Source organism: Neophocaena asiaeorientalis, unplaced genomic scaffold, assembly GCF_003031525.2.
Source record: "Neophocaena asiaeorientalis asiaeorientalis breed wild unplaced genomic scaffold, Neophocaena_asiaeorientalis_V1.1 scaffold784, whole genome shotgun sequence".
In the NCBI taxonomy this organism is placed as follows: Eukaryota; Metazoa; Chordata; class Mammalia; order Artiodactyla; family Phocoenidae; genus Neophocaena; species Neophocaena asiaeorientalis.
In genome coordinates, this window is record NW_020174692.1 from 767,482 (window position 1) to 794,417 (window position 26,936).

At 44.7% G+C, this 26,936-nt stretch overlaps 2 protein-coding genes across 10 annotated transcripts in view; both read right to left on the reverse strand.

Moving 5' to 3' along the window:
• Positions 1–5,167, reverse strand: part of SCD5 (stearoyl-CoA desaturase 5) — a 151,778-nt gene extending 146,611 nt beyond the window's left edge. The window contains exon 1 of the mRNA XM_024758888.1: positions 4,672–5,167. Coding sequence (XP_024614656.1) covers positions 4,672–4,912 — 241 coding nt within the window. The 5' untranslated portion in view covers positions 4,913–5,167. The remainder of the gene's footprint in view (positions 1–4,671) is intronic.
• A 15,522-nt stretch (positions 5,168–20,689) lies between these two features.
• Positions 20,690–26,936, reverse strand: part of SEC31A (SEC31 homolog A, COPII component) — a 65,621-nt gene continuing 59,374 nt past the window's right edge. For all 9 annotated transcript variants that reach the window (XM_024758886.1, XM_024758883.1, XM_024758885.1 and 6 more), the window contains 3 exons: positions 25,257–25,376; positions 22,756–22,827; positions 20,690–21,279 (listed from right to left, as the gene is read on the reverse strand). In XM_024758886.1, the coding sequence (XP_024614654.1) occupies positions 21,100–21,279; positions 22,756–22,827; positions 25,257–25,376 (372 nt within the window). In that variant the 3' untranslated portion in view covers positions 20,690–21,099. The remainder of the gene's footprint in view (positions 21,280–22,755; positions 22,828–25,256; positions 25,377–26,936) is intronic.

Here is a 26,936-nt window from a genome sequence, read left to right on the forward strand (position 1 = left end):
AACCTCAACCTATATTTATATTTGTTTAGACTATTAAGCCAGCAAAAGCACACTCCATTCTCTCAGGTTTCATGGCACTCCACCCAGCCTTGGGTAGGGCTCTTAGTGCTTGCCTGGTTATTAAAAATGCAAGAGTTGCAACAATGGGCTGGGAATTACAAGGTTTAAAAGGAAGATTCATTTATGTTTTTCAGTTTTTTAGTAGTTTGAGCATTAAAGATTAAAAAAAAAAAAAAGATGATTCAAAGAGACAGAAACAGGGGAAAAAAGTCAAAACTGAGACCCTAAGACATTTAGGAGAAATGATTTGGCCCTGTTTTTACAGCAATTGCAAAGGGCTCCGCTCAAAAAGCCCCAAAGAAAACACTGAAGACCAGGTGAGTTATCAGCTGAACAAAAAGATTCTTATTTACAAAATAGTGGCCTTCTGGAGGAAAATAGGAGGAAGAGAGGATGAAAGAGAAGGGAATGGGGGAGGGAGGAGGGACGGGGGATCTGTGTTCGTTTCTCTTTGGAGACTTTGAGAAAGAACCCTTGTTTCCCAAGCCAAAGCAACCTTTTCCATGCAAGAGAGGCAACGAAGCCATGTTGTGTGCCAGCTTTGTAGAATTGATTGTGCTGCAAGAGGGCCTTTTTTCCTTCTACTAAAGAAAAAAAGCCAGTATCAGGACCAACAATAATAAGAGTGGCTAACAATTACTGGACATCAGCCAAGGTCCAGGCACTGTGCTAAGTAGTTTACACCTATTATTGAATTTAATTCTCACAACCTCATGAGCAAGAAGTATTGATATACCCATTTTACAGGTGAGAAAGCTGAGGTCTGGAGATGTTCATTTGCCCAAGGCCAGCTGGTAAGTAAGTAGGAGAGCAAGGATTCACATTCTCAGTTCTTTCTCTTCCGAGCTGTGCTCACCCTAGAAAACCCAGAGGTAAAACAGAAGTCCATGGCCACGCATTCTTGGAGCGCCTCAACAATGTTAGGGATTTGATGGAAAAAGAAGCGCAACAAAGACATCAGGACCATCGAAGGTGTGGATTCAGGTTACCCAAGGCCTGACCGAAGACAACTCATCTTTGGGCAACTCTCAGAATTGGACAGAATTTTTTTTTTTGCGGTACGCGGGCCTCTCTCACTGTTGTGGCCTCTCCCGTTGCGGAGCACAGGCTCCAGACGCACAGGCTCAGTGGCCACGGCCCATGGGCCCAGCCGCTCCGCAGCATGTGGGATCCTCCCAGACCAGGGCACGAACCCGTGTCCCCTGGCATTGGCAGGCGGACCCCCAACCACTGCGCCACCAGGGAAGCCCAGAATTGGACAGAATTTGACTGATGGACCAGTACCTTCCAAACCCCAGCCTCTCCTGATCCTCCCTCCTGCTAGACTGCCTTGTCAATTCCTGCCACCCCTCAGATTCCTCGCCATAGGCTGTGTTCCAGCAACCTGAAGGGCACCAGAGAATCCTGTATCTACCTTAGCAATGGTCATATTTGCCCTGGGGCAAGATGGAAGGGAGCAGGGCATATTACTGTTTTGCATGCCTGATACTGTCACTGAAATTGTCATGATGTCACCAAGGCATATTTAGGGGATTCGGATGACATTTCAAGGAAAACCAGAAAAGTCCCTCATGTTTTTGGAAACCAATGGCCAGAATGCCTGGAGATAGGGCAAAGCTGCTGGGAAGGAGCACAGGACTTTGACCTCGACACCACAACTGCTGCCTCTCACTCCCCTATTCTGCTCATCCTGGGATTCAGGGCATGAACAACTGCCCCTTTGGCCAAAAACCCTCAAAGCAGGCATTTTTTTGAGCTCAAGGCTTCAGGTGAAGATCCTTCCTCCAGCTGGAGGTTGTGTTCTGTCCTCAAAAGTCATAAACTCATCCCTCAGGACCTGTGGGCACCAAGAGCATTCCGTTCTGACAGCCTGCCCACTCAGAAAACTGCAAGGATAAGAAGAGAAAACAACTTGCTCTGGGCCCAAGGAGAGTCATAAAAAGGTGGGGAGCGAGGCAGTGGAGGAGGTCTGGACTGAACAACTTGATGGGATCTTTCATGGATGACATTTTACTGCCACGCAAATTACTCTTCGCACAACTGAACACCTAAAACATCCTCTGCTGGGTGCTCTGCATGGATGCCTCCTGTTTCCAGGGCAACCATACCTGGGGTGGAGGGTGGCAAGCAATAATAGATGGGCTAGTTAAGCCTACTGCCTTGACAACTCAGGTCCCTGAAGTGGATGAACAGCCCACTGGTGCATGAACTCAGTCCTAACACTAGACAGAGCCAGTGGGAGAGATGATGAAAAGGGCATCCAGTGGGAAGAAACTTGTAGCTCAAGGCACCAGGGCTTTCAATGAAAATAACCCTGATCAACAGTCTCCCTAAAGATTCTAGCCATCAGCACACTGATCTTAGCTGTCTCTCTCCCTCACTTCTTCTCTCACAAGATATCCATCAGATAACATTCACTTACTTGGAATGTTTCTAAGTCATAAGTTTGAATCTTGAAACTACAATATCCACCACTGTCGGCTCTTTTTCTGTTTGTTTGTTTGGGTTTTTTTGGAGCGGGGGAGCAATGAAACCCAGGTAGGGAGTGAATCAAGATTCAGAGAATGGAACTGATGAAAAGTAGCTACGGCAGAAGACTATGCAGGAAGGCACAAGGATGGGCTTGGCAACATCACCCACAAAGGGGAACCCAGAGTCCTGCGGTGTGTTGACTTCTCCGGGGAAGCTGGAGGAGTTTGAGGCCGAGGACGGTGTCTTCTGGCCAAGGTCTTTCAGAAGAAAGATTCTGTCTCCACCACAGTGAGTGGCCTGGAAAGGGCAGAGGTGAGTGGCAAACCTGGAGAGGAGGCCTTGTCCTTGTGGCTCCTGGTGGGATGCCAGAACCAGCGGGTGGGTGGCTGTAAGGGATGGAGCCTGTGGGTCTGTGGAGCTCCAGACATGTAAGACAATATTTTAAGTGCTCACTTCTCCCTGCAGCTATTAAAGCTAAGCCCCAATCCCCTGGAGGCAGGTGAGCTCTGAAGTCCAAAGGCACAGTCCTGCCCCTGCAGGGAGGAGTGGGGTGGAGAGGGAGCAGCTCCCTGGAGGATCCAGGGCAATAAGGGTTTTGGTTGGCAGGTGGGGGGGAGTGTGTCCATGAAGCAATGACTGAGCATCTCACAATCTAGTCATCTGGAGGTAAAGGAAGAAAGAGGACAGGGAGACTGAAACCAACACAAAGCAGCAAAGAAGATGGTGAAAAGGACACTGAATTGAGGAGGTGTACTGAGCAGGGGAGGGCTGAGCAGGGAGGTTACCCAAAGCTTAGGGGGCTCTGGGAGGCTTCACAGATTCCCAAAGACGCCCCGCCCCTCTCATCATTCCTCAGCTCTGCTCAGCCACACTCCCCTAAGAGGCACCCATCTACTGGAAGAGTTTGCTTCCGAGAGCAGGGACTGCAGAGTTTCAGGGGAAGGCTTGGAACCGAGTGGCCCCATTATGAACCCAGGCATTTGGAGCTGGCACTGTGCTAAATAAGACACCTTGCAGAAAGAGGTTTTCTTATTTTCTTCCTTCCTCTTTCCCTCTGGGAATAAAAGTAGGTTGTGTTTCTCCTGCCCCCGTTCCTTGGCGATCTCGGAAAGGAGAGCTGAAAGGGCTTCTTAGATCACCTCGTCCAATTCTCAGCCCAGGATATCAAGGCCAGCGCCTTTTGTCTCGGCTAACGTGGCCACTGCAGGGACTGAGGCCAAAACCAGTTGCTGGGGCAGGGGGTGTTGGAAGTGGTTCTGAGGTCAGCCACCGGAGTCACGTAGGGCAGGCACTCGGCCCCCGGGCCCCGGGAGGTGGGGGGGGATTGGAGGGGGCTGGTCCTGGGCTCCCTCCCATGCCGGCAGGGTTGGGGGTGCTAGGAAAGAGGGTGGCGAGAGGGAGAGCTACAGGTGCGGTGACAGACAGGCACTGGTCAGAAGGGATAGGTCCCGGAGGGGATCTGCTCGGCCACGGTCTGAGCTTTGTGCCGGGGGCAGAGCGCTCTCGCCGCGGGGTTGGTGTGCTCGCCGAGAAACTTCTGGGACCGTAGAAGTGCAACTGGGCACAAAAGATCACGGAGAGGGCAGGGATGGGGGCCTTGCAGGGGCAGGAAGGGAACTGGTGTCTTCCATCTCCTGCGCGAACATCAAGACTGATCCGGTGCCGGGTCTCTCCACCCCCGCTCCAACTCCCGTTCTTGTCCTCAACTCGGCCCCCAGGTCCGTGGCCCACAGAGGAGACTGAGAAGCCGAAGGGCGCAGAAAGGAGTGCCCCTGGGACCCGCCTGGGCGACACAATCATCCCATCGGTCTCCCCGCCCTGGAACCCGGGTTCAGCCTGTGTGCCTCTGCGCACAGCGGTAGCGCCGAAGGACCCCGAGTCCATCCAGGCGCCGCCAAAGGCGCCTACTCAAGCTTACAGCGGGGGAGGCAGAAGTTGAAAATACCAGCACAGAAATACCTGCCTGTCCCAAAGGCCGGACGACTGCAGGCCGGGGGACCGGGGCGCGTGGTGGGGAGGCGAGCAGAGAGCAGAGGGGGGCTCCGCACCGCCCGAAGCCAGCGGCGACCCGCGACCCCGCGCGACCCGGCGCCGCCTCGCCTCGGTGCCCGGGGCGCAGGGGGCGCCGGCGGAACTTACCCCAGAGCAGAGTGAGCGGCTGGGCTTTGGGAATGAGCACCAGGGAGTACACGGCCCCCAAGTGGAGCAGGCTCATCAGGAAGACGTTCCTCCAGACGATGTCCTGCCGCTGCCCGCGCGCGCCGGGCTTCTCCCGGCCGCCGCCGCCGCCCTCCGAGCCCTGGACCCCGAAGCCCACACGGATTTCCTCCTTGGCGTTGCGGAAGGGGACCTTCCCCTCGCCGGCGGCCGGGCCTGGCATGGCTGGGGAAAGGCGGGCGCTCGTGGCAGCGGCAGCAAGCCGGCGATCAGCCGGCGCGGCGCTCTCCGGGGCGGGCGACGGCTTCTGCCTTTTAGGAGGGGATTTCCGCACCTCCCGTCCCCGCCTTCCCGACCCTTCTCTGCTTCCTTCTCTCTTCTTCTGGCGTTCAGCGTGGCTTAAGGATGCAAATCTTGGCGCCCGGCATCTGTTGCTGGCGAGTCACCCTTACCGCTGCCGGGGCTGAACTCTGCGGCGAGGAACAGGAGGCAAGCGCCAGGGGCTGGAGAGGACGCAGGGCGGTGGGGGGAGGGGGTGTGGAAAGAGCCGAGAAAGCGGCGGAGGAGGGAGCGCTCCGAGGGAGCTGGGAAGAAAGACCTGCATAGCTACAGCCAATCAGGATCGCCTGTGGGGCTCTTAAAGAGAAAGGCGCCCCCTGGGCCTCCGCTGCCCGGGCTCCCCGGGGCCGGACGGGGCATCCTGGTCGGCAGACAGTGGGCAGCCTCCGCCCGCGGGTGGGTGAGCTGTGGCTCCCAGGTCAGGGAGCCTGCAGAGGGGCTCACAGCACTTCTGCAGCTGTTGTGTGTTTCTACGGTTCCCAGAAATACCCTTCCGTTTTGAAAAGACTTCTTTTTGCTTTGAAGCTACGGGCTGGAGGATTTACAATACTTGCCCCAGGTCGCTACACAAGTTAAGGCCAAATCTGAGTTGAGAATCACAAGTCCCTGTGTCTCCCGGTTTCTATGGCTCCTTGGGCCTGTGGGGGGTTGCAGGAAGCCGCTCAACTTTTTTTTTTTTTAATAAAACACCTTTATTGGAGTATAATAGCTTTATAATGTGGTGTTTCAGTTTCTGTTGTATAACAAAGTGAATCAGCTATACGTATACATATTTCCCCATATCCCCTCCCTCTTGCCTCTCCCTCCCACCCTCCCTAACCCACCCCTCTAGGTGGTCACAAAGCCCCGAGCCGCTCAACTCCTTATTGGACAGGTTGCAGCCAGACACAACGTAGGTGTTCAAATAATGCCTATTAGATGATGAATAAATGATTTGGGGGCTGTTAGTATACGGTAGTGCGCTGCCACTGCGCGGCTCATCAGCCACGCAAATGTTTGTGGCAAATTCTCTGCTAACCAGTGCGCGCAAGCACTGTCTCCTAAGCCTCCAAGTCAGCACCGTTGAGATGGAGCTTTAGAAAAACATCACCTGGAACGTTCCAAGGAAACTTAACCTCAGAAGAATCGTGTCTGCTCATTCCTCCCCTCCCAACGCGGATAATTTAGAACTATCCAGAGGGAGCCCTGATCGTACAGAAGCGCAGAGGAGGGCGAGCTGGCCGTGTCCCAAGCAGCTGTGGCTGCACCTGCGGCGGATAGCAGAAGCAAAGGAATGGAAGCTAAGGGCTCTGCATTCTACTTCTAATTCACTGTGACCCAACTCAGTCCTCTGGCGACAAATTTCCTTACCAGGAACTAAGCTTTATTCTTCTTTCCAGCTTGCAAAGTCTATAAATGTGAGTTTGAAAGGATAACATTATGTTGACAAAGAAAGCTGATTTTTGGATCAACTGTTGTTAGGAATCCTTTCCAGCATTACAGGAGAGGGGAAAACATTACCAAGAATTGCCTACATGAAAGGGCCATACATGAGCATCTCATTGTTAGCAGACCAGAATCAGCCCAATCAGCCAGAAAAAACAATACCTAATTTAAAACTGAAGCAAGGTATGTGGCTTGTGGAATGGTGGCCACTGAGCCAGTGTTATGGTGTTGCTTCAGTTGGAGCTGAAATTATAGAATGAAGGGACACTTGCCCAGCCACCAGATAAACGTCGGCCCTGTCGTTAGACCAGTGACAACAGAACATGAGGGCATAAACTTCATCAGCCTGCTCATCCTTGGCTTTAGAACGAACCACTTTTTCTTCTCATGTTCCCTCTGCTCCCCACAGCCACCAGACCCACATATTCCCTGTGGTTCTCTATTCAGACTGTCCTTTCTCTAGGGGTGGAGTAGTTGTTCTGTCAAAAGCCTCTCTCTGGGTTATTGTAATGACCCACCGCACCCTCACGCTAACCATTCAGTCATTTGTTGGGCAGGCAGTGTGCACCAGTCCTGCTATGTGCCAGCACTGGTGCACACTGGGGATACGAGGACGAATAAGGTGTGGTCTGTGCCCTGAAGGAGCTCCTCATCTAGGAGGGATGAAAGATCAAACAAATGTTACCTCTTGGCTATGAACTGGGAAGGACAGGAAGGTCCAGTCCGTTATCAGAAAAAAAAAAATATTCTTGTTAGGCATCGAGTGTACAGGCAAAGCGTTCAGGGGAGGCAGCAAAATAGTCCTTTATGTGGCCCCAGAGTACCTTATCTGTTACATAAGCTACTTTATCTTGGCTCTATCTTAAATGAATATCTTCCTCTCTTCCTGCCAACAGGTCAGACTGGGGGTGGCCAATCATTTCAGTTGGTTGGACTCATGATAGAGAAGGGGATGTTTTCATCTGTTGGAGGTGGGAGGACATGCTCTTCAGGCCTTTCCGATGCTGCTTCCAGAAGGATGGCTGAAGGACATTAGCCCCTCCAGATCTAGCCTCAGGGTGACACCTCTACACATACAAGGTATACGCTTGAATATCCCCTGTAGCATATTATGCGGTCAGGGCTACTGTCTCTTTTCTCCATCTTACAAAAGACCCTAGTATATTTTCTTAGCTTCTGGTCAAGACCCTAGAAGTGGATGGGTATTCATCTCACTCATGGGACAGTAACCCTTATCCTGTCAAACAAAGAATTACCGAAAATGTGATAAGACCCTATTAGAGGTATGTGCAGGAATTAAGTGGAGGCATGAAGGAGTAGTTAATTCACACTAGAGGGGAGGAGGCAGGTGATATCTGGGTAAGGGTTTTTTTTTTTCTTTTTTTGGGGACTTGATTTTTAAAAATTTTAAATTGTGGTAAAATACACATAACAATTACCATCTTAATCATTTTTAAGTGTTCACTTCAATAGTGTTAAATATATTCACATGGATATGTAACCAATCTCCAGAACTTTTTCACCCTGCAAAGCTGAAAATCTATACACATCAAACAACTCTCCATTTCTCTGTCTCCCTACTCCCTGGCATCCGCCATGTTGTACTTACTGTTTCTATGCATTTGACTACTCTGGGTATCTCATAATATAGTATTTGCCTTTTTCTGACTGGCTTACATCACTTAGCGTAATGTCTTCAAGTTTCATCTATATTGTAGCATGTGTCAGAATTTCCTTCCTGTTTAAGGCCAAATAATATACCTCTCTCTATACACACACACACACACACACACACACACACACACACACTACATTTTGCTTATCCACTCATCCATCAATGGACACTCGGGTTACTTCCACCTTTTGGCTATTGTGAATAATGCTGCTATGAACATGGATGTACTGTTATATCTGCTTTCAATTGTTTTGGATATATACCTAGAAGTAGGACTGCTGGATTTTATGGTAATTCTATATTTAATTTTTTTGTGGAACTTCTATACTGTTTCCCATAGCAGCTGCACCATTATACATTCCCACCAACGGTGCACAAGAGTTCCAATTTCTCCACATCTTCACTAACACTTGTTATATTCTGTTTTTTATTTTTTTTCGATTACAGCCATCCTAATGGGTGTGAGGTGATATCTCGTTGTGGTTTTTGATTAGCGATGTTGAGCAGCTTTTCATGTCATCTTTGGAGAAATGTATATTCTAGTCTTTGCCCATTTTTAAATTAGATGTTGCTTGGTTTTCTGTTGTTGAGTTGCAGGAGTTCTTTATATATTCTGGATCTTAACCCCTTGTTAGATAAATGGTTTGCAAATACTTTCTCCCATTCCATAGTTTGCCTTTTTACTGTTGTGTTTTTGATGCTTAGAAGTTTTAAATATTGATGTAGTCCAATTTACCTATTTTTACTTTTGTTCCCTGTGCTTTTGGTGTCATATTCAAGAAATCATTGCCAAATCCAATGAAGCTCTCTCCCTGTGTTTTCTTCTAAGAGTTTTATAGTTTTTATTTTTTATGTTTAGGTCTTTGATCCATTTTGAGTTAACTTTTGTATATGGTGTACGGTAAGGGTCCATGTCATTCTTTTGCATGTGGATACCAGTTTTTTAAACACTATTTGTTGAAAAGACTCTCCTTTCCCCATTGAAAGGTTTTGGCATCCTCGCTGAAGATCATTTGACCATATACTTGAGGGTTTATTTCTGGACTTTCTATTTTATTCCATTGGTCTATATGTCTGTCTTTTTGCCAGTACCACATTGTTTTGATTACTGTTGCCTTGTAATAAGTTTTGAAACCAAAAAGTATGAGACCTCCAACTTTGTTCTTCTTTGTCAAGATTATTATAGTTATTTAGGGTCCAGTGAAATTCCATGTGAATTTTAGGATGTTTTTTTTTCTGTTTCTGCAAAAAATGTCACTGAGATTTTTATAAGGATTGCATTAAATCTGGAGATCACTTTGGTTAGTATTGACATGTTAACAGTATTAATTCTCCAGTCCATGAACATGGAATGTTTTTCCATTTATTTGTGCCTTCTTTAATTTCTCTTAGCATCATTTTGTAGTTTTCAGTGTACAAGTCTTTTGCCTCTTCAGTTAAGTTTACAGGGTAAGGATTTTGAAGAAGTACTGTCTAAGAGAAATATAATGCATGCCACAAATTCAAGCCACTTGTGTAAATTTAAATTTTCTAATAGCCACATAGAAAGAAACAATAAATTTTAATAATATTTTACTTAACCCAATATATCCAAAATATTATCTTTTCAATAGGTAAGCAATGTAAAATTACTGGGACATTTATACTTTTTTTCACACACTGTCTTCAAAATCCAGTGTTTATACTTACAGCACAGCACATCTTAATTCAGGTTAGCCTCATGTGGCTACTGGCTACCTATTAGAGAGCACAGTTTTGAAGGATGAGTAGTTTACTAGACAGAGAAATGAAGGAGGGCAACCTAGGCAGAGAAAATAGTGTGAGCAAAAGCTTTTTCATTTGTCACTTAGAGAGATGTCTGGAATATCCAAAGTGAAAGTAGAGAAATGGTGAGAGATGAAGATGAAATGTCATGGGGTGGGCAGCCCATGAAGGTAGGTGGGTGCCTTTCATGCCCAGCAGAAGTAGCCATGTGAGGGGAGTCACTGACTGGCTTTATGCAGCATAATAAGATGATCAAGTAAGACAAAGGTACAGATTCTGGAAAAGATGTGTTAGAGAGGAGAAGATAAAGCCAGAGGAACTCAAATAGAAGAACCAACAGGATTTGATGCTTGACTGAAAATGAAGGAGGAGAAATTAAAAGTACAGGATCCTTTTTGGGTCTCTGGGTTGGATATTCAGGTGAAAAACAATGTCACTTACTGAGATACTAAATCGTACTGTGTTTATTACCATTTTTGTGAAATGGGGATAATAATACCTTCCGTACGGTATTTCTATGGTGACTAAAGTTTAGAACAGTATCTGGCATGTAGTAAGGAACCCATAAATATTAGTCACCATGGTCATCATCACATGGGTCATCATTTTTGAGAAGGGACTGAAGAAATATTCAGTGTATTCAACATTTGTTAAATATACATATAGGCCTGGAGCCCAGCAAAGGTCTAGGCTGGAGAGAGTAACTTAGTGGTAGTTCAATTTAGTAAAATCCATGGCAGTGGAAGCAGTTGCCCAGGGAAGGTAAGAAAAGGACTCAGGACAGCCATCTAGTGAACTGCTATTTGTGAGAATATCAAAGAAAGAGAAGCCAGTGGTGTGGACAAAGAAGGACTGATGAGAGATGGGGAAGAAGCAGCAGAGTGTGGGGGAGCAACCTTGAATACTACAGAAAGGCTGGGGAGGATGGGAATGAAGAGACCACCTCGTACAGAGGTCATCGCTGACCTTTGCCAAGGCCTTTTCATTGAGTGATGGGAACAGACCTTACACAGAGGTGTGTTTAAGAATAAGAAGGAGGGCTTCCCTGGTGGCGCAGTGGTTGAGAGTCCGCCTACCGATGCAGGGGATGCGGGTTCGTGCCCCGGTCCGGAGGGGGACTTCCTTGGTGGTCCAGTGGTTAACCCTGCACTTCCAATGCAGGGGGGTCAGGTTCGAACCATGGTTGGGAAACTAAGATCCAACATGCTGTGGGGCTCGGCAAAAAAAAAAAAAAAAAAAAAAAAAAAAAGAATAAGCAGGAGGAGACAAGCATGGCATACCTATGTAAATTAATTTGCAAGCAGCTTGGCAATGAAGAGGCGAAGGACAGAGAGGTGAATTTGAGTGTGTTTCTGAGGAATCTGAATATATCTATTGGGTTAGGGAATGATAATGAAAGGTCAAAGGTCAAAAATATAAGAAAGAGGATGCTTGATGGAACTATTTTCCTAGGGTTTGGGGTTAGACAGGATGGGATCAGGTGATCAGATGGTTGGCTTAACTTTGAAGAGAGGGACAGCTTTTTCTTGACACTGGAAGGAAATGAGGATGAGGGCGGATTTAGCTTGCAGAGTGAGCCAGTAAAGTGAGGCAGGGTGCTGTGATGGCTGGTTTGCTCTGAAGGGAAGGTCAGATCACCTGCTAGGTAAGCAGAGTGGGAATTTGGTAGAAAGCTGGGGAAAAGTGATGAAAGATTCCAGGAGCTGTTGAGCAGAATGAGAGAGGAAGCTGACCAGGACCCCTAAAAGGTTGTAGAGCCAAATTAAGGGCCCAAGTAAGAATGGAAGCCACAGGCTCGTAAGGCGCCAGTCTGCACAGTCATGTTGACACAGCCTCACTCGGCAGTTGGCTGGGATCTCCAGATTGAAGTGGGGATGGGGGCTTGATGGGAGAGAGAGCCAGGTAACTGAGGTGCTGGTGAGACAGAAGTTTGTGAGGAGTCCAGGCTGGGGAAAGGGGGAGGAAATGTGATCAGAAGGAAGCTAAGGACTCACAGGTAGTGGAGGAAGCAAAGGCATTGAGGTTTTGAGGAAGTTGAAGGGTAGATTTCTATCTGTCAGGGAATGAGAATAAAGGAAGCAATGGCCACTGTGCACCAAGAGTGGGATTCAGAATTTAGGACCTATAGTGGTCGAAGAGTTTCCAATGATAAACTCCAAGGTGAGGCCACAGAGTTATATAGGAGGTGGCGGTCGCTGGAGCTGAGGACGCTGAGGTATCTGGACAGCACCTCCACAGAAGACTGAAATCCCACAGCGAGGCCTATGGGTTTAGCTGGAGAAGATTGTGAGCCAGGTGTCCAAGGGCTGTGGGGAGGCTTCCTAAACAAGGTAACAGTCCTCGAATGTCAATGAACAGTTAACAAGTTTACAGACACAAACTACAAAAGGGCAGCTCTGAGATGTACTGGGAGAAAACCATCATAGCCAAAATGCCTCGGTTCTGGCCAATAGTATGTGCCTCGGAGTAGAAGTTGCTTCAGGTAGGGAGAGAAAGAGACAGAAGATGAAAATGTTGGATGGCAACACTACCTATAAAAGCTGTGTGTGAGGGCTTCCCTGGTGGCGCAGTGGTTGGGAGTCCGCCTGCCGATGCAGGGGACACGGGTCCGTGCCCCGGTCCGGGAGGATCCCGTGTGCCGCGGAGCGGCTGGGCCCGTAAGCCATGGCCGCTGAGCCTGCGCATCCGGAGCCTGTGCTCCGCAACGGGAGAGGCCACAGCAGTGAGAGGCCCGCGTACTGCAAAAAAAAAAAAAAAAAAAGCTGTGTGTGAGACTTGCTTGTGAGGTGTGTGGGCTGATGTGGTCAGGAGGGCTTCGTGGAGACGGTGGCAGCAAACAAGGCCCTGAAAGATAGAATGACCTGGTAGCAACTCCCAGTTGGAACACTGTGCCAGAGAAGTCTCAGAGATGGGAGTGAGCCCGGCAAAGTATCTAGCTAAAGCGTTAATACAAGATTTTTAAAAATTGTATAAGAAATGTTTGTGGAGGGACATCCCTGGTGGTCCAGTGGTGTTAAGACTCCGCACTCCCAATGCAGGGGGCCCTGGTTCAATCCCTGGTCAGGGAACTAGGTCCTGCATGCCGCAACTAAGACCCGGCACAGCCAAATAAATACGTAAATAAATTAAATTTAAAAAAAGGAGTTTGTGGGAGAAAATGCAAGCTCTGGGGAGAAAGGAAAGAGAAAGAAAAGATCCATTCTTTTATTTATTTATTTATTTTTTGCGAAGATCCATTCTTTTTTTTTTTTTTTTGCGGTATGCGGGCCTCTCACTGTTGTGGCTTTTCCCGTTGCGGAGGACAGGCTCCGGGGCACGAACCCGCGTCCTCTGCATCGGCAGGCGGACTCTCAACCACTGCACCACCAGGGAAGCCCGCGAAGATCCATTCTTGAAGTAAGAGATTTACAGTGATTTTCATGCTTATGGTTTTCTTAAGGAAATTTAGATTTTGGCTACAGGAACTACAGTGTTGTGAAAATGATCCAGGTTTGGCATCTGAAAACCTGGGTTTCAGTTTGGCTGCACCACTCTGAATTAGCAAGTCTGAGTACTCTGTGATTTGGGGACCATGACAGTCTCTTAGATCTTCAGTTTCATCCTACATAACGTAAGAATTAAGACAGCTCCACGCTGGCAATACTCTGTGCAATTTACCTAATAATCTAACTTCGTTTTTTTCTTGTGCTAAATGGAGATATCCCTTACCTCACAGGAAGAGAGCTCAGGACGATGTCTAATACCTACTTAAGTGCTGAATAATGTTGGTATTTTATCGGTTTTTAATCATACCAGAAAGATAGACTCCATGCAGTTACGAAACCTGCCTGGCCAGGACACCAGGATGCTTCTGGGGGCCCCAGACTTGGGAAGAGACTCATCCCTGGTTGGCCTGGAGGGATTCAGACCTTGAAGGAAGGAATTCTGGCTGCACCAGGATTCGTTTGCTCTGAAGGGAACTATGAAATAAAATAAAATCTCCTGCTCTACTTTATCAGAGGTAATCATTTAAGGCAACTCCTTTGGCTCAGGAAGGAATGAGCTCTGCAGCTCTTGTGGATTAAAGGTCGGGGGGTTGCCTCTTGGATGAGATGCATGGAATGACAGCAATTGGATGACAGCAATTTCAAATGTAAACCTCTTTCTGCTCCCAGAGTAAGAAAACCACTCATAGGCTTTAGATTAGAGTGATTTCAGGGGAGCATAAAGTTGGGAAGTTAGCCTCCAAGACTATGGGAGGATCAGTTTTGAGATACAGCAATGCCACGGCATACTAGAAAATTAGTCTTCTCAGCTTCCTTCGATCACAGAAGAGTTGTCATCCCTGCTTCTGTACTAAATGGATTGGAACATTTTCCCCATTAAGATTTTATAGCAGTGGATGAGGGGAAGCTGTTCCTCTGAAAGGAATGCTTCTATTGCTTTGGATGTGAAGAGAGGAAGGGGTTTTCTTTTAACAAAACCCCAGCCTTACTGCTTAAGATTCTTCCCCCCCATTTCCTGACCACTCTTCATAGAGTGCTCCAATTTGGCAGCAGGAAAATGGGCACTGGAAATAGCCAGATCTGAAGACCCTACTTCCTAATTCATAGACAAGAGAGGGTCTACTTACTGAAAAACCCAAGCCAAACCTGACTCTGATACCACCTGTCAGTGACATGCTGCCCCCTGCATCTTTCCAAGTTATCTTCAGTTTGAATCAATTAAGAGTCCTTCCTTAAGCATCTATTGATTTAGCCTCCTCTAGAAGCACCGAGCTCAGCTCCACGGACAGAGGAGTGCACGGCTGTGCTCCAGGAACTCACAGCCCGGTAGGGAGGCAGAGAGGGATCAAATAATCACTACAGGGCGTGCATGCACAGACGCTAACCAGTGCTACGGAGGAGCCACTCCTTTTTACGACCCAGCCATGAAACGTGAACATTTATCAGTACCTACACCACATCCCCCTTTGACCAACAGCTGCCTAGAAACGAGGTCCACAAACCAAAACAAGGTCCACACTCCTCCCCACTCTCTCTCCCTGCTCCCAAATCCCAGCTCTCTGAATCAACAATCCCTATTGTTGTGGCAGAAGAAAGACAGTGCTGATGAGGTTTTCACCCACATCTCTTCCCGCTCTCCAGTCCCCGTCCTCCGACAACACCCACCCCGTTTTCTTTTAGGATAGTTATTTTGGTTTCCTAGGGCAGATGAACATAGAGAAGCTCTTATTTACTTCTCAGCATTAGCTGCTGTCACTGTTTCTGTTTCAATGATCTCTTTCTTTTCTTGCTGTGTCCGTTACCACGGGCTGCTCTTAAAGCAAAGGCCCTGTGGTTCTCTAGCTGGGAGAGGGCATTTGTCAATAGCGTTCAGGAATGTCAAAAGGGTGACCCAGATTTGCAGCACCAGAGGGAAAACTCATTCATTGTTGAGTGTCCTATGTAATCAAATATAGCGTATTCTTTTTAAAAAATTAATTAATTTTTGGCTGCGTTGGGTCTTCGTTGCTGTGCATGGGCTTTCTCTAGTTGCAGTTGCCAGGGGCTTCTCTTAATTGTGGTGCACGGGCTTCTCATTGCAGTGGCTTCTCTTGTTGCAGAGCACGGACTCTAGGTGCACGGGCTCAGTAGCTGTGGCATGTGGGCTTAGTTGCTCCACGGCATGTGGGATCTTCCTGGACCAGGGCTCGATCCCATGTCCCCTGCATTGGCAGGCGGATTCTTAACCACCACGCCACCAGGGAAGGCCTAGCATATTCTTGATGTGGGAAACGGGTGTGTAGAAAGGTTAATTTCATGGAAATATTTATCATTGCTGAGGGGGACTCACTATTCAAGGACCTCAAGGCCAAGCAAATACATCTGTCCCAAGTCCTCAAATTAGAAACTTATTTCTTAAATGCCCGCCTATTCATTTCCAACCAAGGAAAGCACTGCATTAATTGTTCTTTAGAAAAATCAATCAACTCTATGAGAGGAAAAAAAGGTATCCAAATATAAATAGGCTTGAGTTGTTGCTGTTATCTTTCTTCAAAGCTTTGCTACTATCCCAAAATTGTTTTTGGTTCCTTCTGAAGACTTGTAGGTAACATACAAAGACACCGTGGGACAGGTAGATGGGTCATAGACTTCCAGAGCTGTAAGTGAAATTAGAGATCATCTAGTCCTACCCTCTCATTTTACAGGTGAGAAATGGAGGCAAAAGGAAATGGGGTGGTTTGACCAACAGTAAGTGGCAGAGAAGACACTAGAACCCAGCTCTTTGGCTCTCATATAGGTGGTCAGCTTCACTGTTCCTCGTGAAGATGTAATTATAGCAACTGGGATAGAGCAGGCTCTCTAGTAGCTTTTTTTTTACACGTAGAAATTCTTTATTTTTTTAATTTTTATTTTACATTGGAGGATAGTTGACTTAATTAAACTTAAAAACTTGCACAGCAAAGGAAACCATAAACAAGACAAAAAGACAACCCTCAGAATGGGAGAAAATATTTGCAAATGAAACAACAGGATTAATCTCCAAAATATACAAACAACTCATGGAGCTCAATATCAAAAATAACCAAACAATCCAGTTAAAAAATGGGTGGAAGACCTAAATAGACATTTCTCCAAGGAAGACATATAGATGGCCAAGAGGCACATGAAAAGATGCTCAACATCACTAATTATTAGAGAAATGCAAATCAAAAGAACAGTGAGGTATCACCTCACACTGGTCAGAATGGCCATTGTCAAAAAATCTAGAAACAGTAAATGCTGGAGGGGGTGTGGAGAAAAGGGAAGCCTCTTGCTCTGTTGGTGGGAATGTAAATTGATACAGCCTCTATGGAGAACAGTATGGAGGTTCCTTAAAAAACTAAAAATAGAACTACCATACGACCCAGCAATCCCACTACTGGGCATATACCCTGAGAAAACCATAATTCAAAAAGAGTCACGTACTACCTGGAGGGGTGGGATAGGGAGGGTGGGAGGGAGGGAGACGCAAGAGGGAAGAGATATGGGAACATATGTATATGTATAACTGATTCACTTTGTTATAAAGCAGAAACTAACACACCATTGTAAAGCAATTATACCCCAATAAAGATGTTAAAAAAAAAAAGAGTCATGTACCACAATGTTCATTGCAGCTTTATTTACAATAGCCAGGACATGGAAGCAACCTAAGTGTCCATCGACAGATGAATGGATAAAGAAGATGTGGCACATATATACAATGGAATATTACTCAGCCATAAAAAGATATGAAATTGAGTTATTTGTAGTGAGGTGGATGGACGTAGAGTCTGTCATATAGAGTGAAGTAAGTCAGAAAGAAAAAAAGAAATACCATATACTAACACATATACATGGAATCTAAAAAAAAAAAAAAGGTACTGATGAACTTACTTGCAGGGCAGGAATAAAAAGGCAGATATATAAAATGGACTTGACATGGGGTGGGAGGGCGAAGCTGGCGTGAAGTGAGAGTAGCATGGACATATATTACACTACCAAATGTCAAATAGATAGCTGGTGGGAAGCAGCAGCATAGCACAGGGAGATCGGCTCAGTGCTTTGTGATGACCTAGATGGGTGGGATAGGGAGGGTGGGAGGGAGGCTCAAGAGGGAGGGCATATGGGGACATGTGTATGCATATGGCTGATTCTCCTTGTTGTGCAACAGAAACTAGCACAGTATTGTGTAGCAATTATACTCCAATAAAGAGCTACTCAAAAAAAAAAAAAAAAAAAAAAAACCACCTGCCAATGCAGGGGACACGGGTTTGAGCCCTGGGCCGCGAAGATCCCACATGCCGCAGAGCAACTAAGCCCATGCACCACAACTACTGAGCCACAACTACTGAAGCCCGCATGCCTAGAGCCCGTGCTCTGCAACGAGAAGTCCACGCACCACAACAAAGAGTAGCCCCTGCTTGCCGCAACTAGAGAAAGCCCGCGCGCAGCAACGAAGACCCAATGCAGCCAAAAATAAATAAACCTATTAAAAAAAAAATCAACAGTGTGTGCAGCTCCACTAAAAAAATGATCTCAGACATTACTGAGTAATGATGTTTATACAAAGTTATTCTAGGTGACTAACATTGTTTGCCAAATAAATACTTTAGCAGGTCTCTGGAAACATTAATCCAGAGTGTAAAAAACATGCACCACAGTTAAACCAAAGTCTATTTCCTTTTGTTTGACTTTGTTAGGTTTTTCAAGGTCTGTCCCGACACCCTAAAACCCACACATTCCGTATCTCCCAGAGGGGAGAGAAAGCAAACAGCTGGAAATTTAGGAATGGCACAGTCTGACCCCAGTCAGCTCGTAGGTGCACTACTCAACCTGAGCCTGAGTGAATGGTATGGTCACCAAAGCCCTGAGCAGAGCAGATGCTACAGAAATGTATATAAAACCAGTGTGCCAGGAAAAGTGGAACTATAAAGCTAATTTGAGCACTTTTTCTTTGTAATTTAGTTTGGTTATAAGATTTGGAGCATTTATCTATTAGAGGAAACAGTTAAGAGCTTCTATGCATAGGCAGTCCTTCTTCACTGAATAATTGGAGATGCTACCTGCCTGTGACATCTTCAGCATCTGATGAACACCCTGATAGATTTGTCAGGGGTGACATTTGGGGATGCTGCCACCGCAGCAGTTGAATGACAAAGAGGGGTGCATACATATATATGTATGTGTGCATATGTAGATGTCCATTCCAAATGAAGTCTCCACCATGGCTGAGCAGTCAACAGATGGCCTTGCAGTCATTCTTAGGTGAACACAAATCTGGTTCAGGAGACAAGTGGTTATCAGAAAAGTGTTAACCAATCACCATCCCTCCCTTTATCTTTCAGGCAGGTGTTAAATAGAGTACATCTGGTTGCCAGGAATCCTACTGCACCTTTCTGTCCTCCAGCATACACGGGAATTTTCTGAATCCAAAGGAATATATAGGCTTGTTGGACTCTCGTCAGATGTAGAGCAGTTGTTTCGAACTTTCTCCTGCTGCCACACTATTAGAATGAACCACCATCTCCATCAGCCGTGCATCCCACACACATAAGAGATTCTCAGACGGGGCCTAAGGTACATCCATCCCATCCAGCCCAAAAGGTCATACGCGGAGTGCAGGAGAGGAGCAGGTTAAGTGTAAGAAAGCACGTCCTGGAGATCTGATATGTCTCCCAGCCAACACCCAGCCCCACCTACCAGTTTCCCTCACACCCCTTTCCTTGTTCACTTTTCTTCAGGAAAACAAACTGCTCTCTTCCCATAATCTCCTGTTATCCTCATACTTCAAGACTAAACTCTATTTTGGACTCAAGTCTTCTTACCTCCATCCACTTGTAACAGTTGCTCGGATGTCAGTGGCAAATCGTTTTTTCATACTCATACGTGTAAAATCTTTGGGGTTGGTCAGGGCTCCACTGCCACCTATTCCTGTTTCTCATCTTTTGGAATGTTTTTTTGTAAAATGCTGCCAGTTTTGCCATTGTCATGTCAAGGTAATCATGCAGCCATAACACAAATCCTAACTATAAGGGCAATACATTAAAACAATTACTAGAGGCCAGCCTGCTGTTCAGATGGGGTCCTGGGCTGACACCACGTCGAGGGTCAGGTCCAGAAGGTCAAGTTGCCACTTCAGTGTGTCCTAGGACTGACTCAGACCACCAAACTCCCGGGGAGCTGATATATCACCCCACTTGTGAGGCTCCAATGCTCATACATGTTATCAAGGTCCTCCTTTTTTAGTTATAAAACTATTTCTATTTTTTAATGTCTTTTTTTGTTTTGTCTGCATTGGGTCTTCGTTGCTGTGCGTGGGCTTTCTCTAGTTGAGTCCAGTGGGGGTTACTCTTTGTTGCAGTGCCCGGGCTTCTCACTGCGGTGGCTTCTCTTGTTGTGGAGCACGGGCTCTAGGCACTCGGGCTTCGGTAGTTGTGGCACGTGGGCTCAGTAGCTGTAGCTCGCGGGCTGTAGAGCACAGGCTCAGTAGTTGTAGTGCATGGGCTTAGGTGCTCCGCAGCATGTGGGATCTTCACGGACCACGGCGCAAACCTGTGTCCCCTGCATCGGCAGGCGGATTCTTAACCCCTGTGCCACCAGGGAAGTCCCTATTTTTATTTTTAAAAGAGGTGTTTTATTTGGTGAGCAGGGAATCCCAGCAAAGGAAAGTAAGAGGGTCTTGTAAACTATGTCACTTAGGCTGCAAAATGCCTGATGAACTACACTTAGTCCTTGAAACAGCACCTGTCTTCACAGCAGTCACACTTTTTATCTTCTAGTTTTCCAACTCACTTAGGTAAAGTTGCTTAAACAATGAAAATTATTAGTATCTAATTCTCCTCAAGATTCTATGGGGACCATTATCTTTTGTTTACCACACTGTTCTTAAGACAGATTACAATAAAATCATTTGACGAAAATACCGTCTGAAAATATGTCAATTCAGGAGGCTGACAGAAGTTAAAGCTTTCTTTCTGAACTTAAACCTCAGAGAAATAGGTAACTTTAAAAAAATGAATGAATAAATTTCTGAATATAAAATGGAGACAATTCAATCTTAAAACTCAAACAGAATACTGAAAACATTAATAGAAAAAAGTTCAATGCATCCTACAGAATGAAAATGCTCAATCTTTTCCTATAGATACTTAAAACTAGTGATCCCACTTTTCATTAATATTTGCTAAAATCTATGTAGCAGCCTGTAGATTTAGTTATTTGTTCAGGACCAAAGTGAAGCCAAAGCCACAAAAAATAGAGATTAAACTAAACTGTGAGTAGCTGTTTAAAAAAAAGACTACGTACACATAAATAGGATTACACACTTTAATCTGATTGACATGGAGGAAGTAGGGAGGACGTGAAAGAAATTTAGTTTCAGCTCTGCTTTACACATAACCAAAGGCTCCTTTTCCAAAAAGTAAACCTGAGGTTTCAAAAACCGTATTTTATCAGAATACTTCAGGAAAGCATACTATGTGTAATCCAGGAAATACATTATTTGCAGAATAGGAAAATCATCACAGGCAATAAAAGATTAAAACAAAAGAAAGCACCAGGGCTTTGAGCAGGTCTAAGGTGAGTATATCTGCAGAAACAATGTAAATGCTCTTGACTGGCTGCTATGGAAACATGCTAATGAGGACTGGTCCACATCTTATCATTTTTTAAAACATGTTTCTTTGGAAAAATGGCAATAGTGGCTGAGAGTGAAGCCATCCTTTAGACACCCAGCTTATTGGCCTGGGTGAGAACAACTTTGAGAACTGGCATAAAAGCAGAGGTCTCACTGAAGTTGCTGGTGCTAACTATGTGGGTATGGATGGTCAATCCTTCTGAGTAGTTTCGAGTCTCAATGCTCCTTGCGATGTTGTGTAAACCATTGATGATTGTTGGTGAAAGCTAAAATAAAGGTGGAATTGAGAGAGAGAATTAAATTAAGGAAGAATTTTCCATGAGACCCTCTATAAACATTAAACCCTGATATTTAAGAGGAGCTTGAAATAAACATTATTAAAAAAATGTATAAACTGGTGAGCATTTCCAGAAAGCTTCTCGGACCAACCAACACTTAAGTTATAAAATGGAACCATGACAAAATGATTTATGTAAGGAATTATTTACGAATTATACATGTATGATAAGCCAGGTATTTCCTTACAGAAAAGCCAGATTTCCTTCCCCAAGTTGAAATGTTAATGTCTCTCTCCACTTAAGAGCTTTAATTCTTATTATTTTATTTTAGATAACTACTTTAAATAACTAAATTATTTTAGATACTGTCTCACACCTTTTAAAATTTTTCCTATGTACATGAAGGAGTTTAAAGATTCTTAATCATGACATCTCGAAGTAGGGGCCCAATTTACTCTAAAACCTTGTGGACAATAGAAACCTTGCACTTCTGGTCCACTGCCATTAAGAGGGCAACAGTCCTCATCATGTACTCAATTTGCCAGTTCTTAACTGCTTTTCATAATCCTGTCATCTCTTAAAATCATAAGACCTCTAGTTTTTTTTCCCCCCATGTCATTACTTGGCATACATGTCCATACTTTTCAGAGAAGACTTTATTTTGGATCAGTCCATGGGCCACGCCACTTCCACTGTTATATCAACTTTCTCTGGTTTGGCTCTCAGGAGATAAATGGTTATTTTTAGCTGATGGCATTGATATGGGGAATGGGGAAGAGAAATGCTAAAATGCAAAAATGTGAAAGGTCCCAATTCTTTTTTTCTCTCCTAGTGCTTTCATTAATAAAACAAAACAATTCTAGAAAGGAATGCAGAGGTTGGGAGGGACAAGAGAACAGAACACACAGGGCATTTACTCCTTACTGCCGACCATCTTCATAGTTATACACATTGATCTGCTCAATTTGTGGTTACCTTTGGCTTTGCCTTTGTGTAATAGCTATTCTAAAAGAAAAGGTTCAGAGTCTTAGACTATGAGAGAGGTTACAGATTTGGTCTCTGGAAAACAGAGTAGCTGCCCACTCTCTGATTTCTTAATTCAAGGGACATATAAAAATGAATAGAAGGCCAGTTACCATAGGACCAGTACAGGCCAGTTTGTATATCTGCCCTTTGTTATAAAAAAAGGCTAAAAATTCTCTCTCCCTCTTAATCTCTCTCTCTCTCTCTCTCTCTCTCTCTCTCACACACACACACACACACACACACACACACTGCCCTATCCCCTTATCCCCGGTGACTGAAATGTAAGATTTAGACAGAGAAAAGCCCATTCTATGAACTGTCACGATCATTTTGTCCCCACGCGTACTGTATTACATGCAAGTGCTGATGAGACACTTATTTTACTAGCAACCAGGAATAAATGATTATCATAAATCCTTCTTTTCCCCACAAACTTACTGTCTGTTCCCTAAGTTTATCATATAGACACTCCAAACGTTTGCTGGCATCATCTAGCTTCCTCTTGGTTTGCTGCAGGAGAGAAAAAACAGGTATGTTATGTATGAACAATAACTTTTATCCCAAGAACTTGCCTTATCTCATTTCACTAAACCTTACAGTCATGATGTTGGACAGCTTCATTTTATAAAGAAATGGAGATAGCTAAGACCGAGGAACTTGAACAGATTATTAGAACAGAGATTAGTAATCTATTAAGGCAGGGAGGGCAAGAAACTGAGACCCTTCCTCCTAGTGTGCAAAATGGAGCACTGGCTGGATTCCATGGGGACTGCAACTCACTTGAGGTGTGTGAGTGTCCATCTACACTATATCCACAAGCAACAGGAAGGGCCATCTCGAGGCAGCAATGGGTCAGTGTAATACAGAAAAGAAGGTCTAACAGTTACTGTAAATTAAATAAAATGAACATTATGGGAGCTAGAAGGCAAACATACAGGTGAACTGTGGAATCTCAAAAGTACTACTTATACACTCAGTCACATTTGGTACATTTAATCCTGTCTTATTCTGGGCCTTTAAAACACCAAAAAAAGGAGAAAATTATCTTTTGGTGACTTAAGATTATTAAGAGGGAAGTGTTAAAATGAGTTCATAAGTTAAGGAGTCCTCCTACCCTCATCCTAGTACTGTAAGTGTAGTGAGAGAAAACTATCCTAAACGTAAATGTTTAAAATTATACTGTGATTAACTTAATATCTACATTATGCAACAGCCTTAAAAGTGACACTGCTTTTCAATATTTATTGAGGGACTACTACGCACCATGCTGGGACAGCATTGTGTCTCACGGATCTCATATTCTATTGGGTGGGAAAAAGATACTAAATAAACAATATATTGTATGTCAGATGGTGATGAGTGCCATGAAGAAAAGTTAACAGGGTAAGGGGGTCAGCAGTGTTGGCAGGATGATGTGGTAAGGAAGTCCTGATGGCTAATGGGACATCTGAGCAGACACCAGGAACAAGTGAGCAAGAGCTCTGCAGTTCCGTGAGGAAGAGTTCCAGGCAGAAGGAGCAACAGGTAAAAAGTCTCTGACGCTGACACATTCTTGGTATGTTTGAGGAGGGCATGTCAGTGTGTCTGAAGAGGAGTGCAGAAGAGGTGAAGCCATCGAGGATAACCTTACAAACTAAGTTGTGCTGCAAAATTACTTTGTGCTGTTAGGACATAACTGAAGTGGAAATAGGAATAAAGTCATACTATAAAAATGATTTCAAGTATTGATTAAAATGGACTTCTGTGGAGGGTTCAAAGTTAATCCCACCTAGCTACCAGCAGGAGTCCTGGGCAGTATTTGAACTGCCTCCCCAACTAGTGACAGGAACAGTTTGTCTTTCTCTTCTGCCCAGGGGTCCTGGGTAACCAGAAGGGAGGTGATATGGTGACCCAGAGGAGGTGAAGCTCAACAAAAATTTATTAAGCTAGGCCATATACGAGGTGTCCTCCCAACCTCTGTTTACGTTAACTCATGCCTGAAGGAAGACTGGAGTTTTCCCACATTTTTATTAGGATTCCTCCATTTTGTATGATGAGGACCTCTCTGCCTAGGAGACACTGTACACTTACCTGTTTAACAGCTTCACCTGTTCTCTGTTCCTAGCTTCGTCCTTCCATCACTCCCAGAATGCCAGGCGCTAAGGTTTATGTTAACTTTTCCCTGCCTCTGCTTTCCTGACACTTTCAGTACAGGGAATTGCCTTCCAAAAGACTAGCAGAAGGCTGCACATATTACTACTCAATGTTTGATGAAACAACAAATTCTAGAAGCTGTTTTTCAAGCAGACAACTGGTCAGTGACTAAATAAACATATTCAATGTTTGTTGGCAGAAAGTGACATTTCACCTAAAACAAAACTGGCTTTGTGGAATTTTTGTTGTTGCCAATACAGTCATCCTCTAATAAACTGAGTAAAATCAGTTACTTTGACTATGAATATGACTCCAATATCTAAAGCACTTAACTATTTTTAAGGTCTTTGCAAAGTTAAAGACTGTCTATCTACTTTTTGAAGCTTTGATGTAAGCTCAAAAAGAACCCCCAAATCTGAGTTTCACCATTCTGTTGTATTTTTGTGCTACGCATAAGGTTTGCCGATGAGACTCAGTGCAGCATAGTGGTTGAAAGCATGAATTCTGGAGCCAGACTAGGTTCGAATGCTGGCTCTGCCTTAATTATCATGTAAATGCTTTTTGCCTTAATTTCCTCCTCTGTAAATAAATATGACAAACCTACCTACCATGAGGTTGTTTTAAAGATTAAAGTTATATGTAAAAAGCAGTTGAATGTGTTTTATATGTACAGCAAACTATATATAAGTGCTAGCTTTACAATTTTTGCATAAACTTTCAAAATACATCTTGTAAGACTTTAAGCGATCATTATAGAAGTGCTCCATAAGGGATTCTTTTAATTAAGCAAAATAAAAAATACATACAGGATCTGTGGCTGAAGAGAGGCAGCGCTGAATAAGATCCTCAAATGTGGTCTTTAGAATGAGGTGTTCATCTGGAATAGGTTTCTTGGTAATTTTTTCTGTTGGCAAAGACTGCACATGCTGGAATAAATAATACCATAAAATGACTAGAAATGACCAGAAGCTACCTATACACAAAGCCCTGAATATGTGATAAAGAGAAACCAACGACCTTGTAGATAGGCTATTCAAAATCAAATGAAAAATTAACATGTGAAATCGCTTGGGATAAGCAAACATAAAAATCAGATATTCAGTAGAAGATACAGGTACTCCTTCTACAGCTTCTATTTTCAAAAATAGGATTGGATATAAAGTATTTGATTAATTATGGAACATATGTTGATCACTATTTTATATAAGTGATGGGAAGGAGACCTGTGCCAGTAGGAAATAAAAAGAACAAGGCAATTACAAAGTTGGCTGGTTGGAGCGGCTGCTTGCTTTGCTTGTTGGCTCATTTTTTTTTTTTTTTGCCGTACGCGGGCCTCTCACTGTTGTGGCCTCTCCCGTTGCAGAGCACAGGCTCCAGACACGCAGGCTCAGCGGCCATGGCTCACGGGCCCAGCCGCTCCGTGGCATGTGGGATCTTCCCGGACCGGGGCATGAACCAGTGTCCCCTGCATCGGCAGGCGGACTCTCAACCACTGTGCCACCAGGGAAGCCCTTTTTTTTTTTAAAAAAGCATTTTATGGTAACATTTTTTTGTTGTTAGTTTCTGCTTTATAACAAAGTGAATCAGTTATACATATGTTCCCATATCTCTTCCCTCTTGCGTCTCCCTCCCTCCCACCCTCCCTATCTCACACCTCCAGGCGGTCACAAAGCACCGAGCTGATCTCTCTGTGCTATGCGGCTGCTTCCCACTAGCTATCTACCTTACGTTTGGCAGTGTATATATGTCCATGTCTCTCTCTCGCTTTGTCACAGTTTACCCTTCCCCCTCCCCATATCCTCAAGTCCATGCTCTGGTAGGTCTGTGTCTTTATTCCTGTCTTACCCCTAGGTTCCTCCATGACATGTTTATCCTGACATTCTTCTATTCTTTGGTTTACTCTTGGAGGGTGTTAACTGGGCTATTATCAAACTGCAAGATTAAACCAAAGGTTAGGATAGAAGAGTCCATGATCTTACTGAATGTACAGATGGGAAAACAAAGAAGGAATGTATAAGTGTTTAAAGTTTTGACTGATTAGTTCATTTATAGAAAACATTAAGCAATTATGTATTCGGTATTGGCTAAGTATTGGTGAGCCAATACGGAAATGATCTCATCCCTCAGGGAGTTTACAGGCTGATGGAAGAGAAAGAAAGTTTTAAAATGTCATAAATGTATGTAAAATAGCAACTGTGGTTAAGTTAACATCACTGGAACCAAGAGACAATATAATTGGGATTTAACTGAGGGGAAGGCTCTTTAAGGAAGTTATATCAGAAGGATAAGTAGGAGTTAACCAGTTAAATGGGGAGGGAAATGCATTCCAGACAGAAGAACTGTACACAGGAAGGATCATGATACAAGGGACTGAAAGGAGGTCACTGTAACTGGAGCAGAGAGAGACAGCAAGGAGGAGTATGAGCTGAGAGAATCCAGACAATGTGAAATATTTTGGTCTTTATCCTGAGAACAATGGGAAGCTG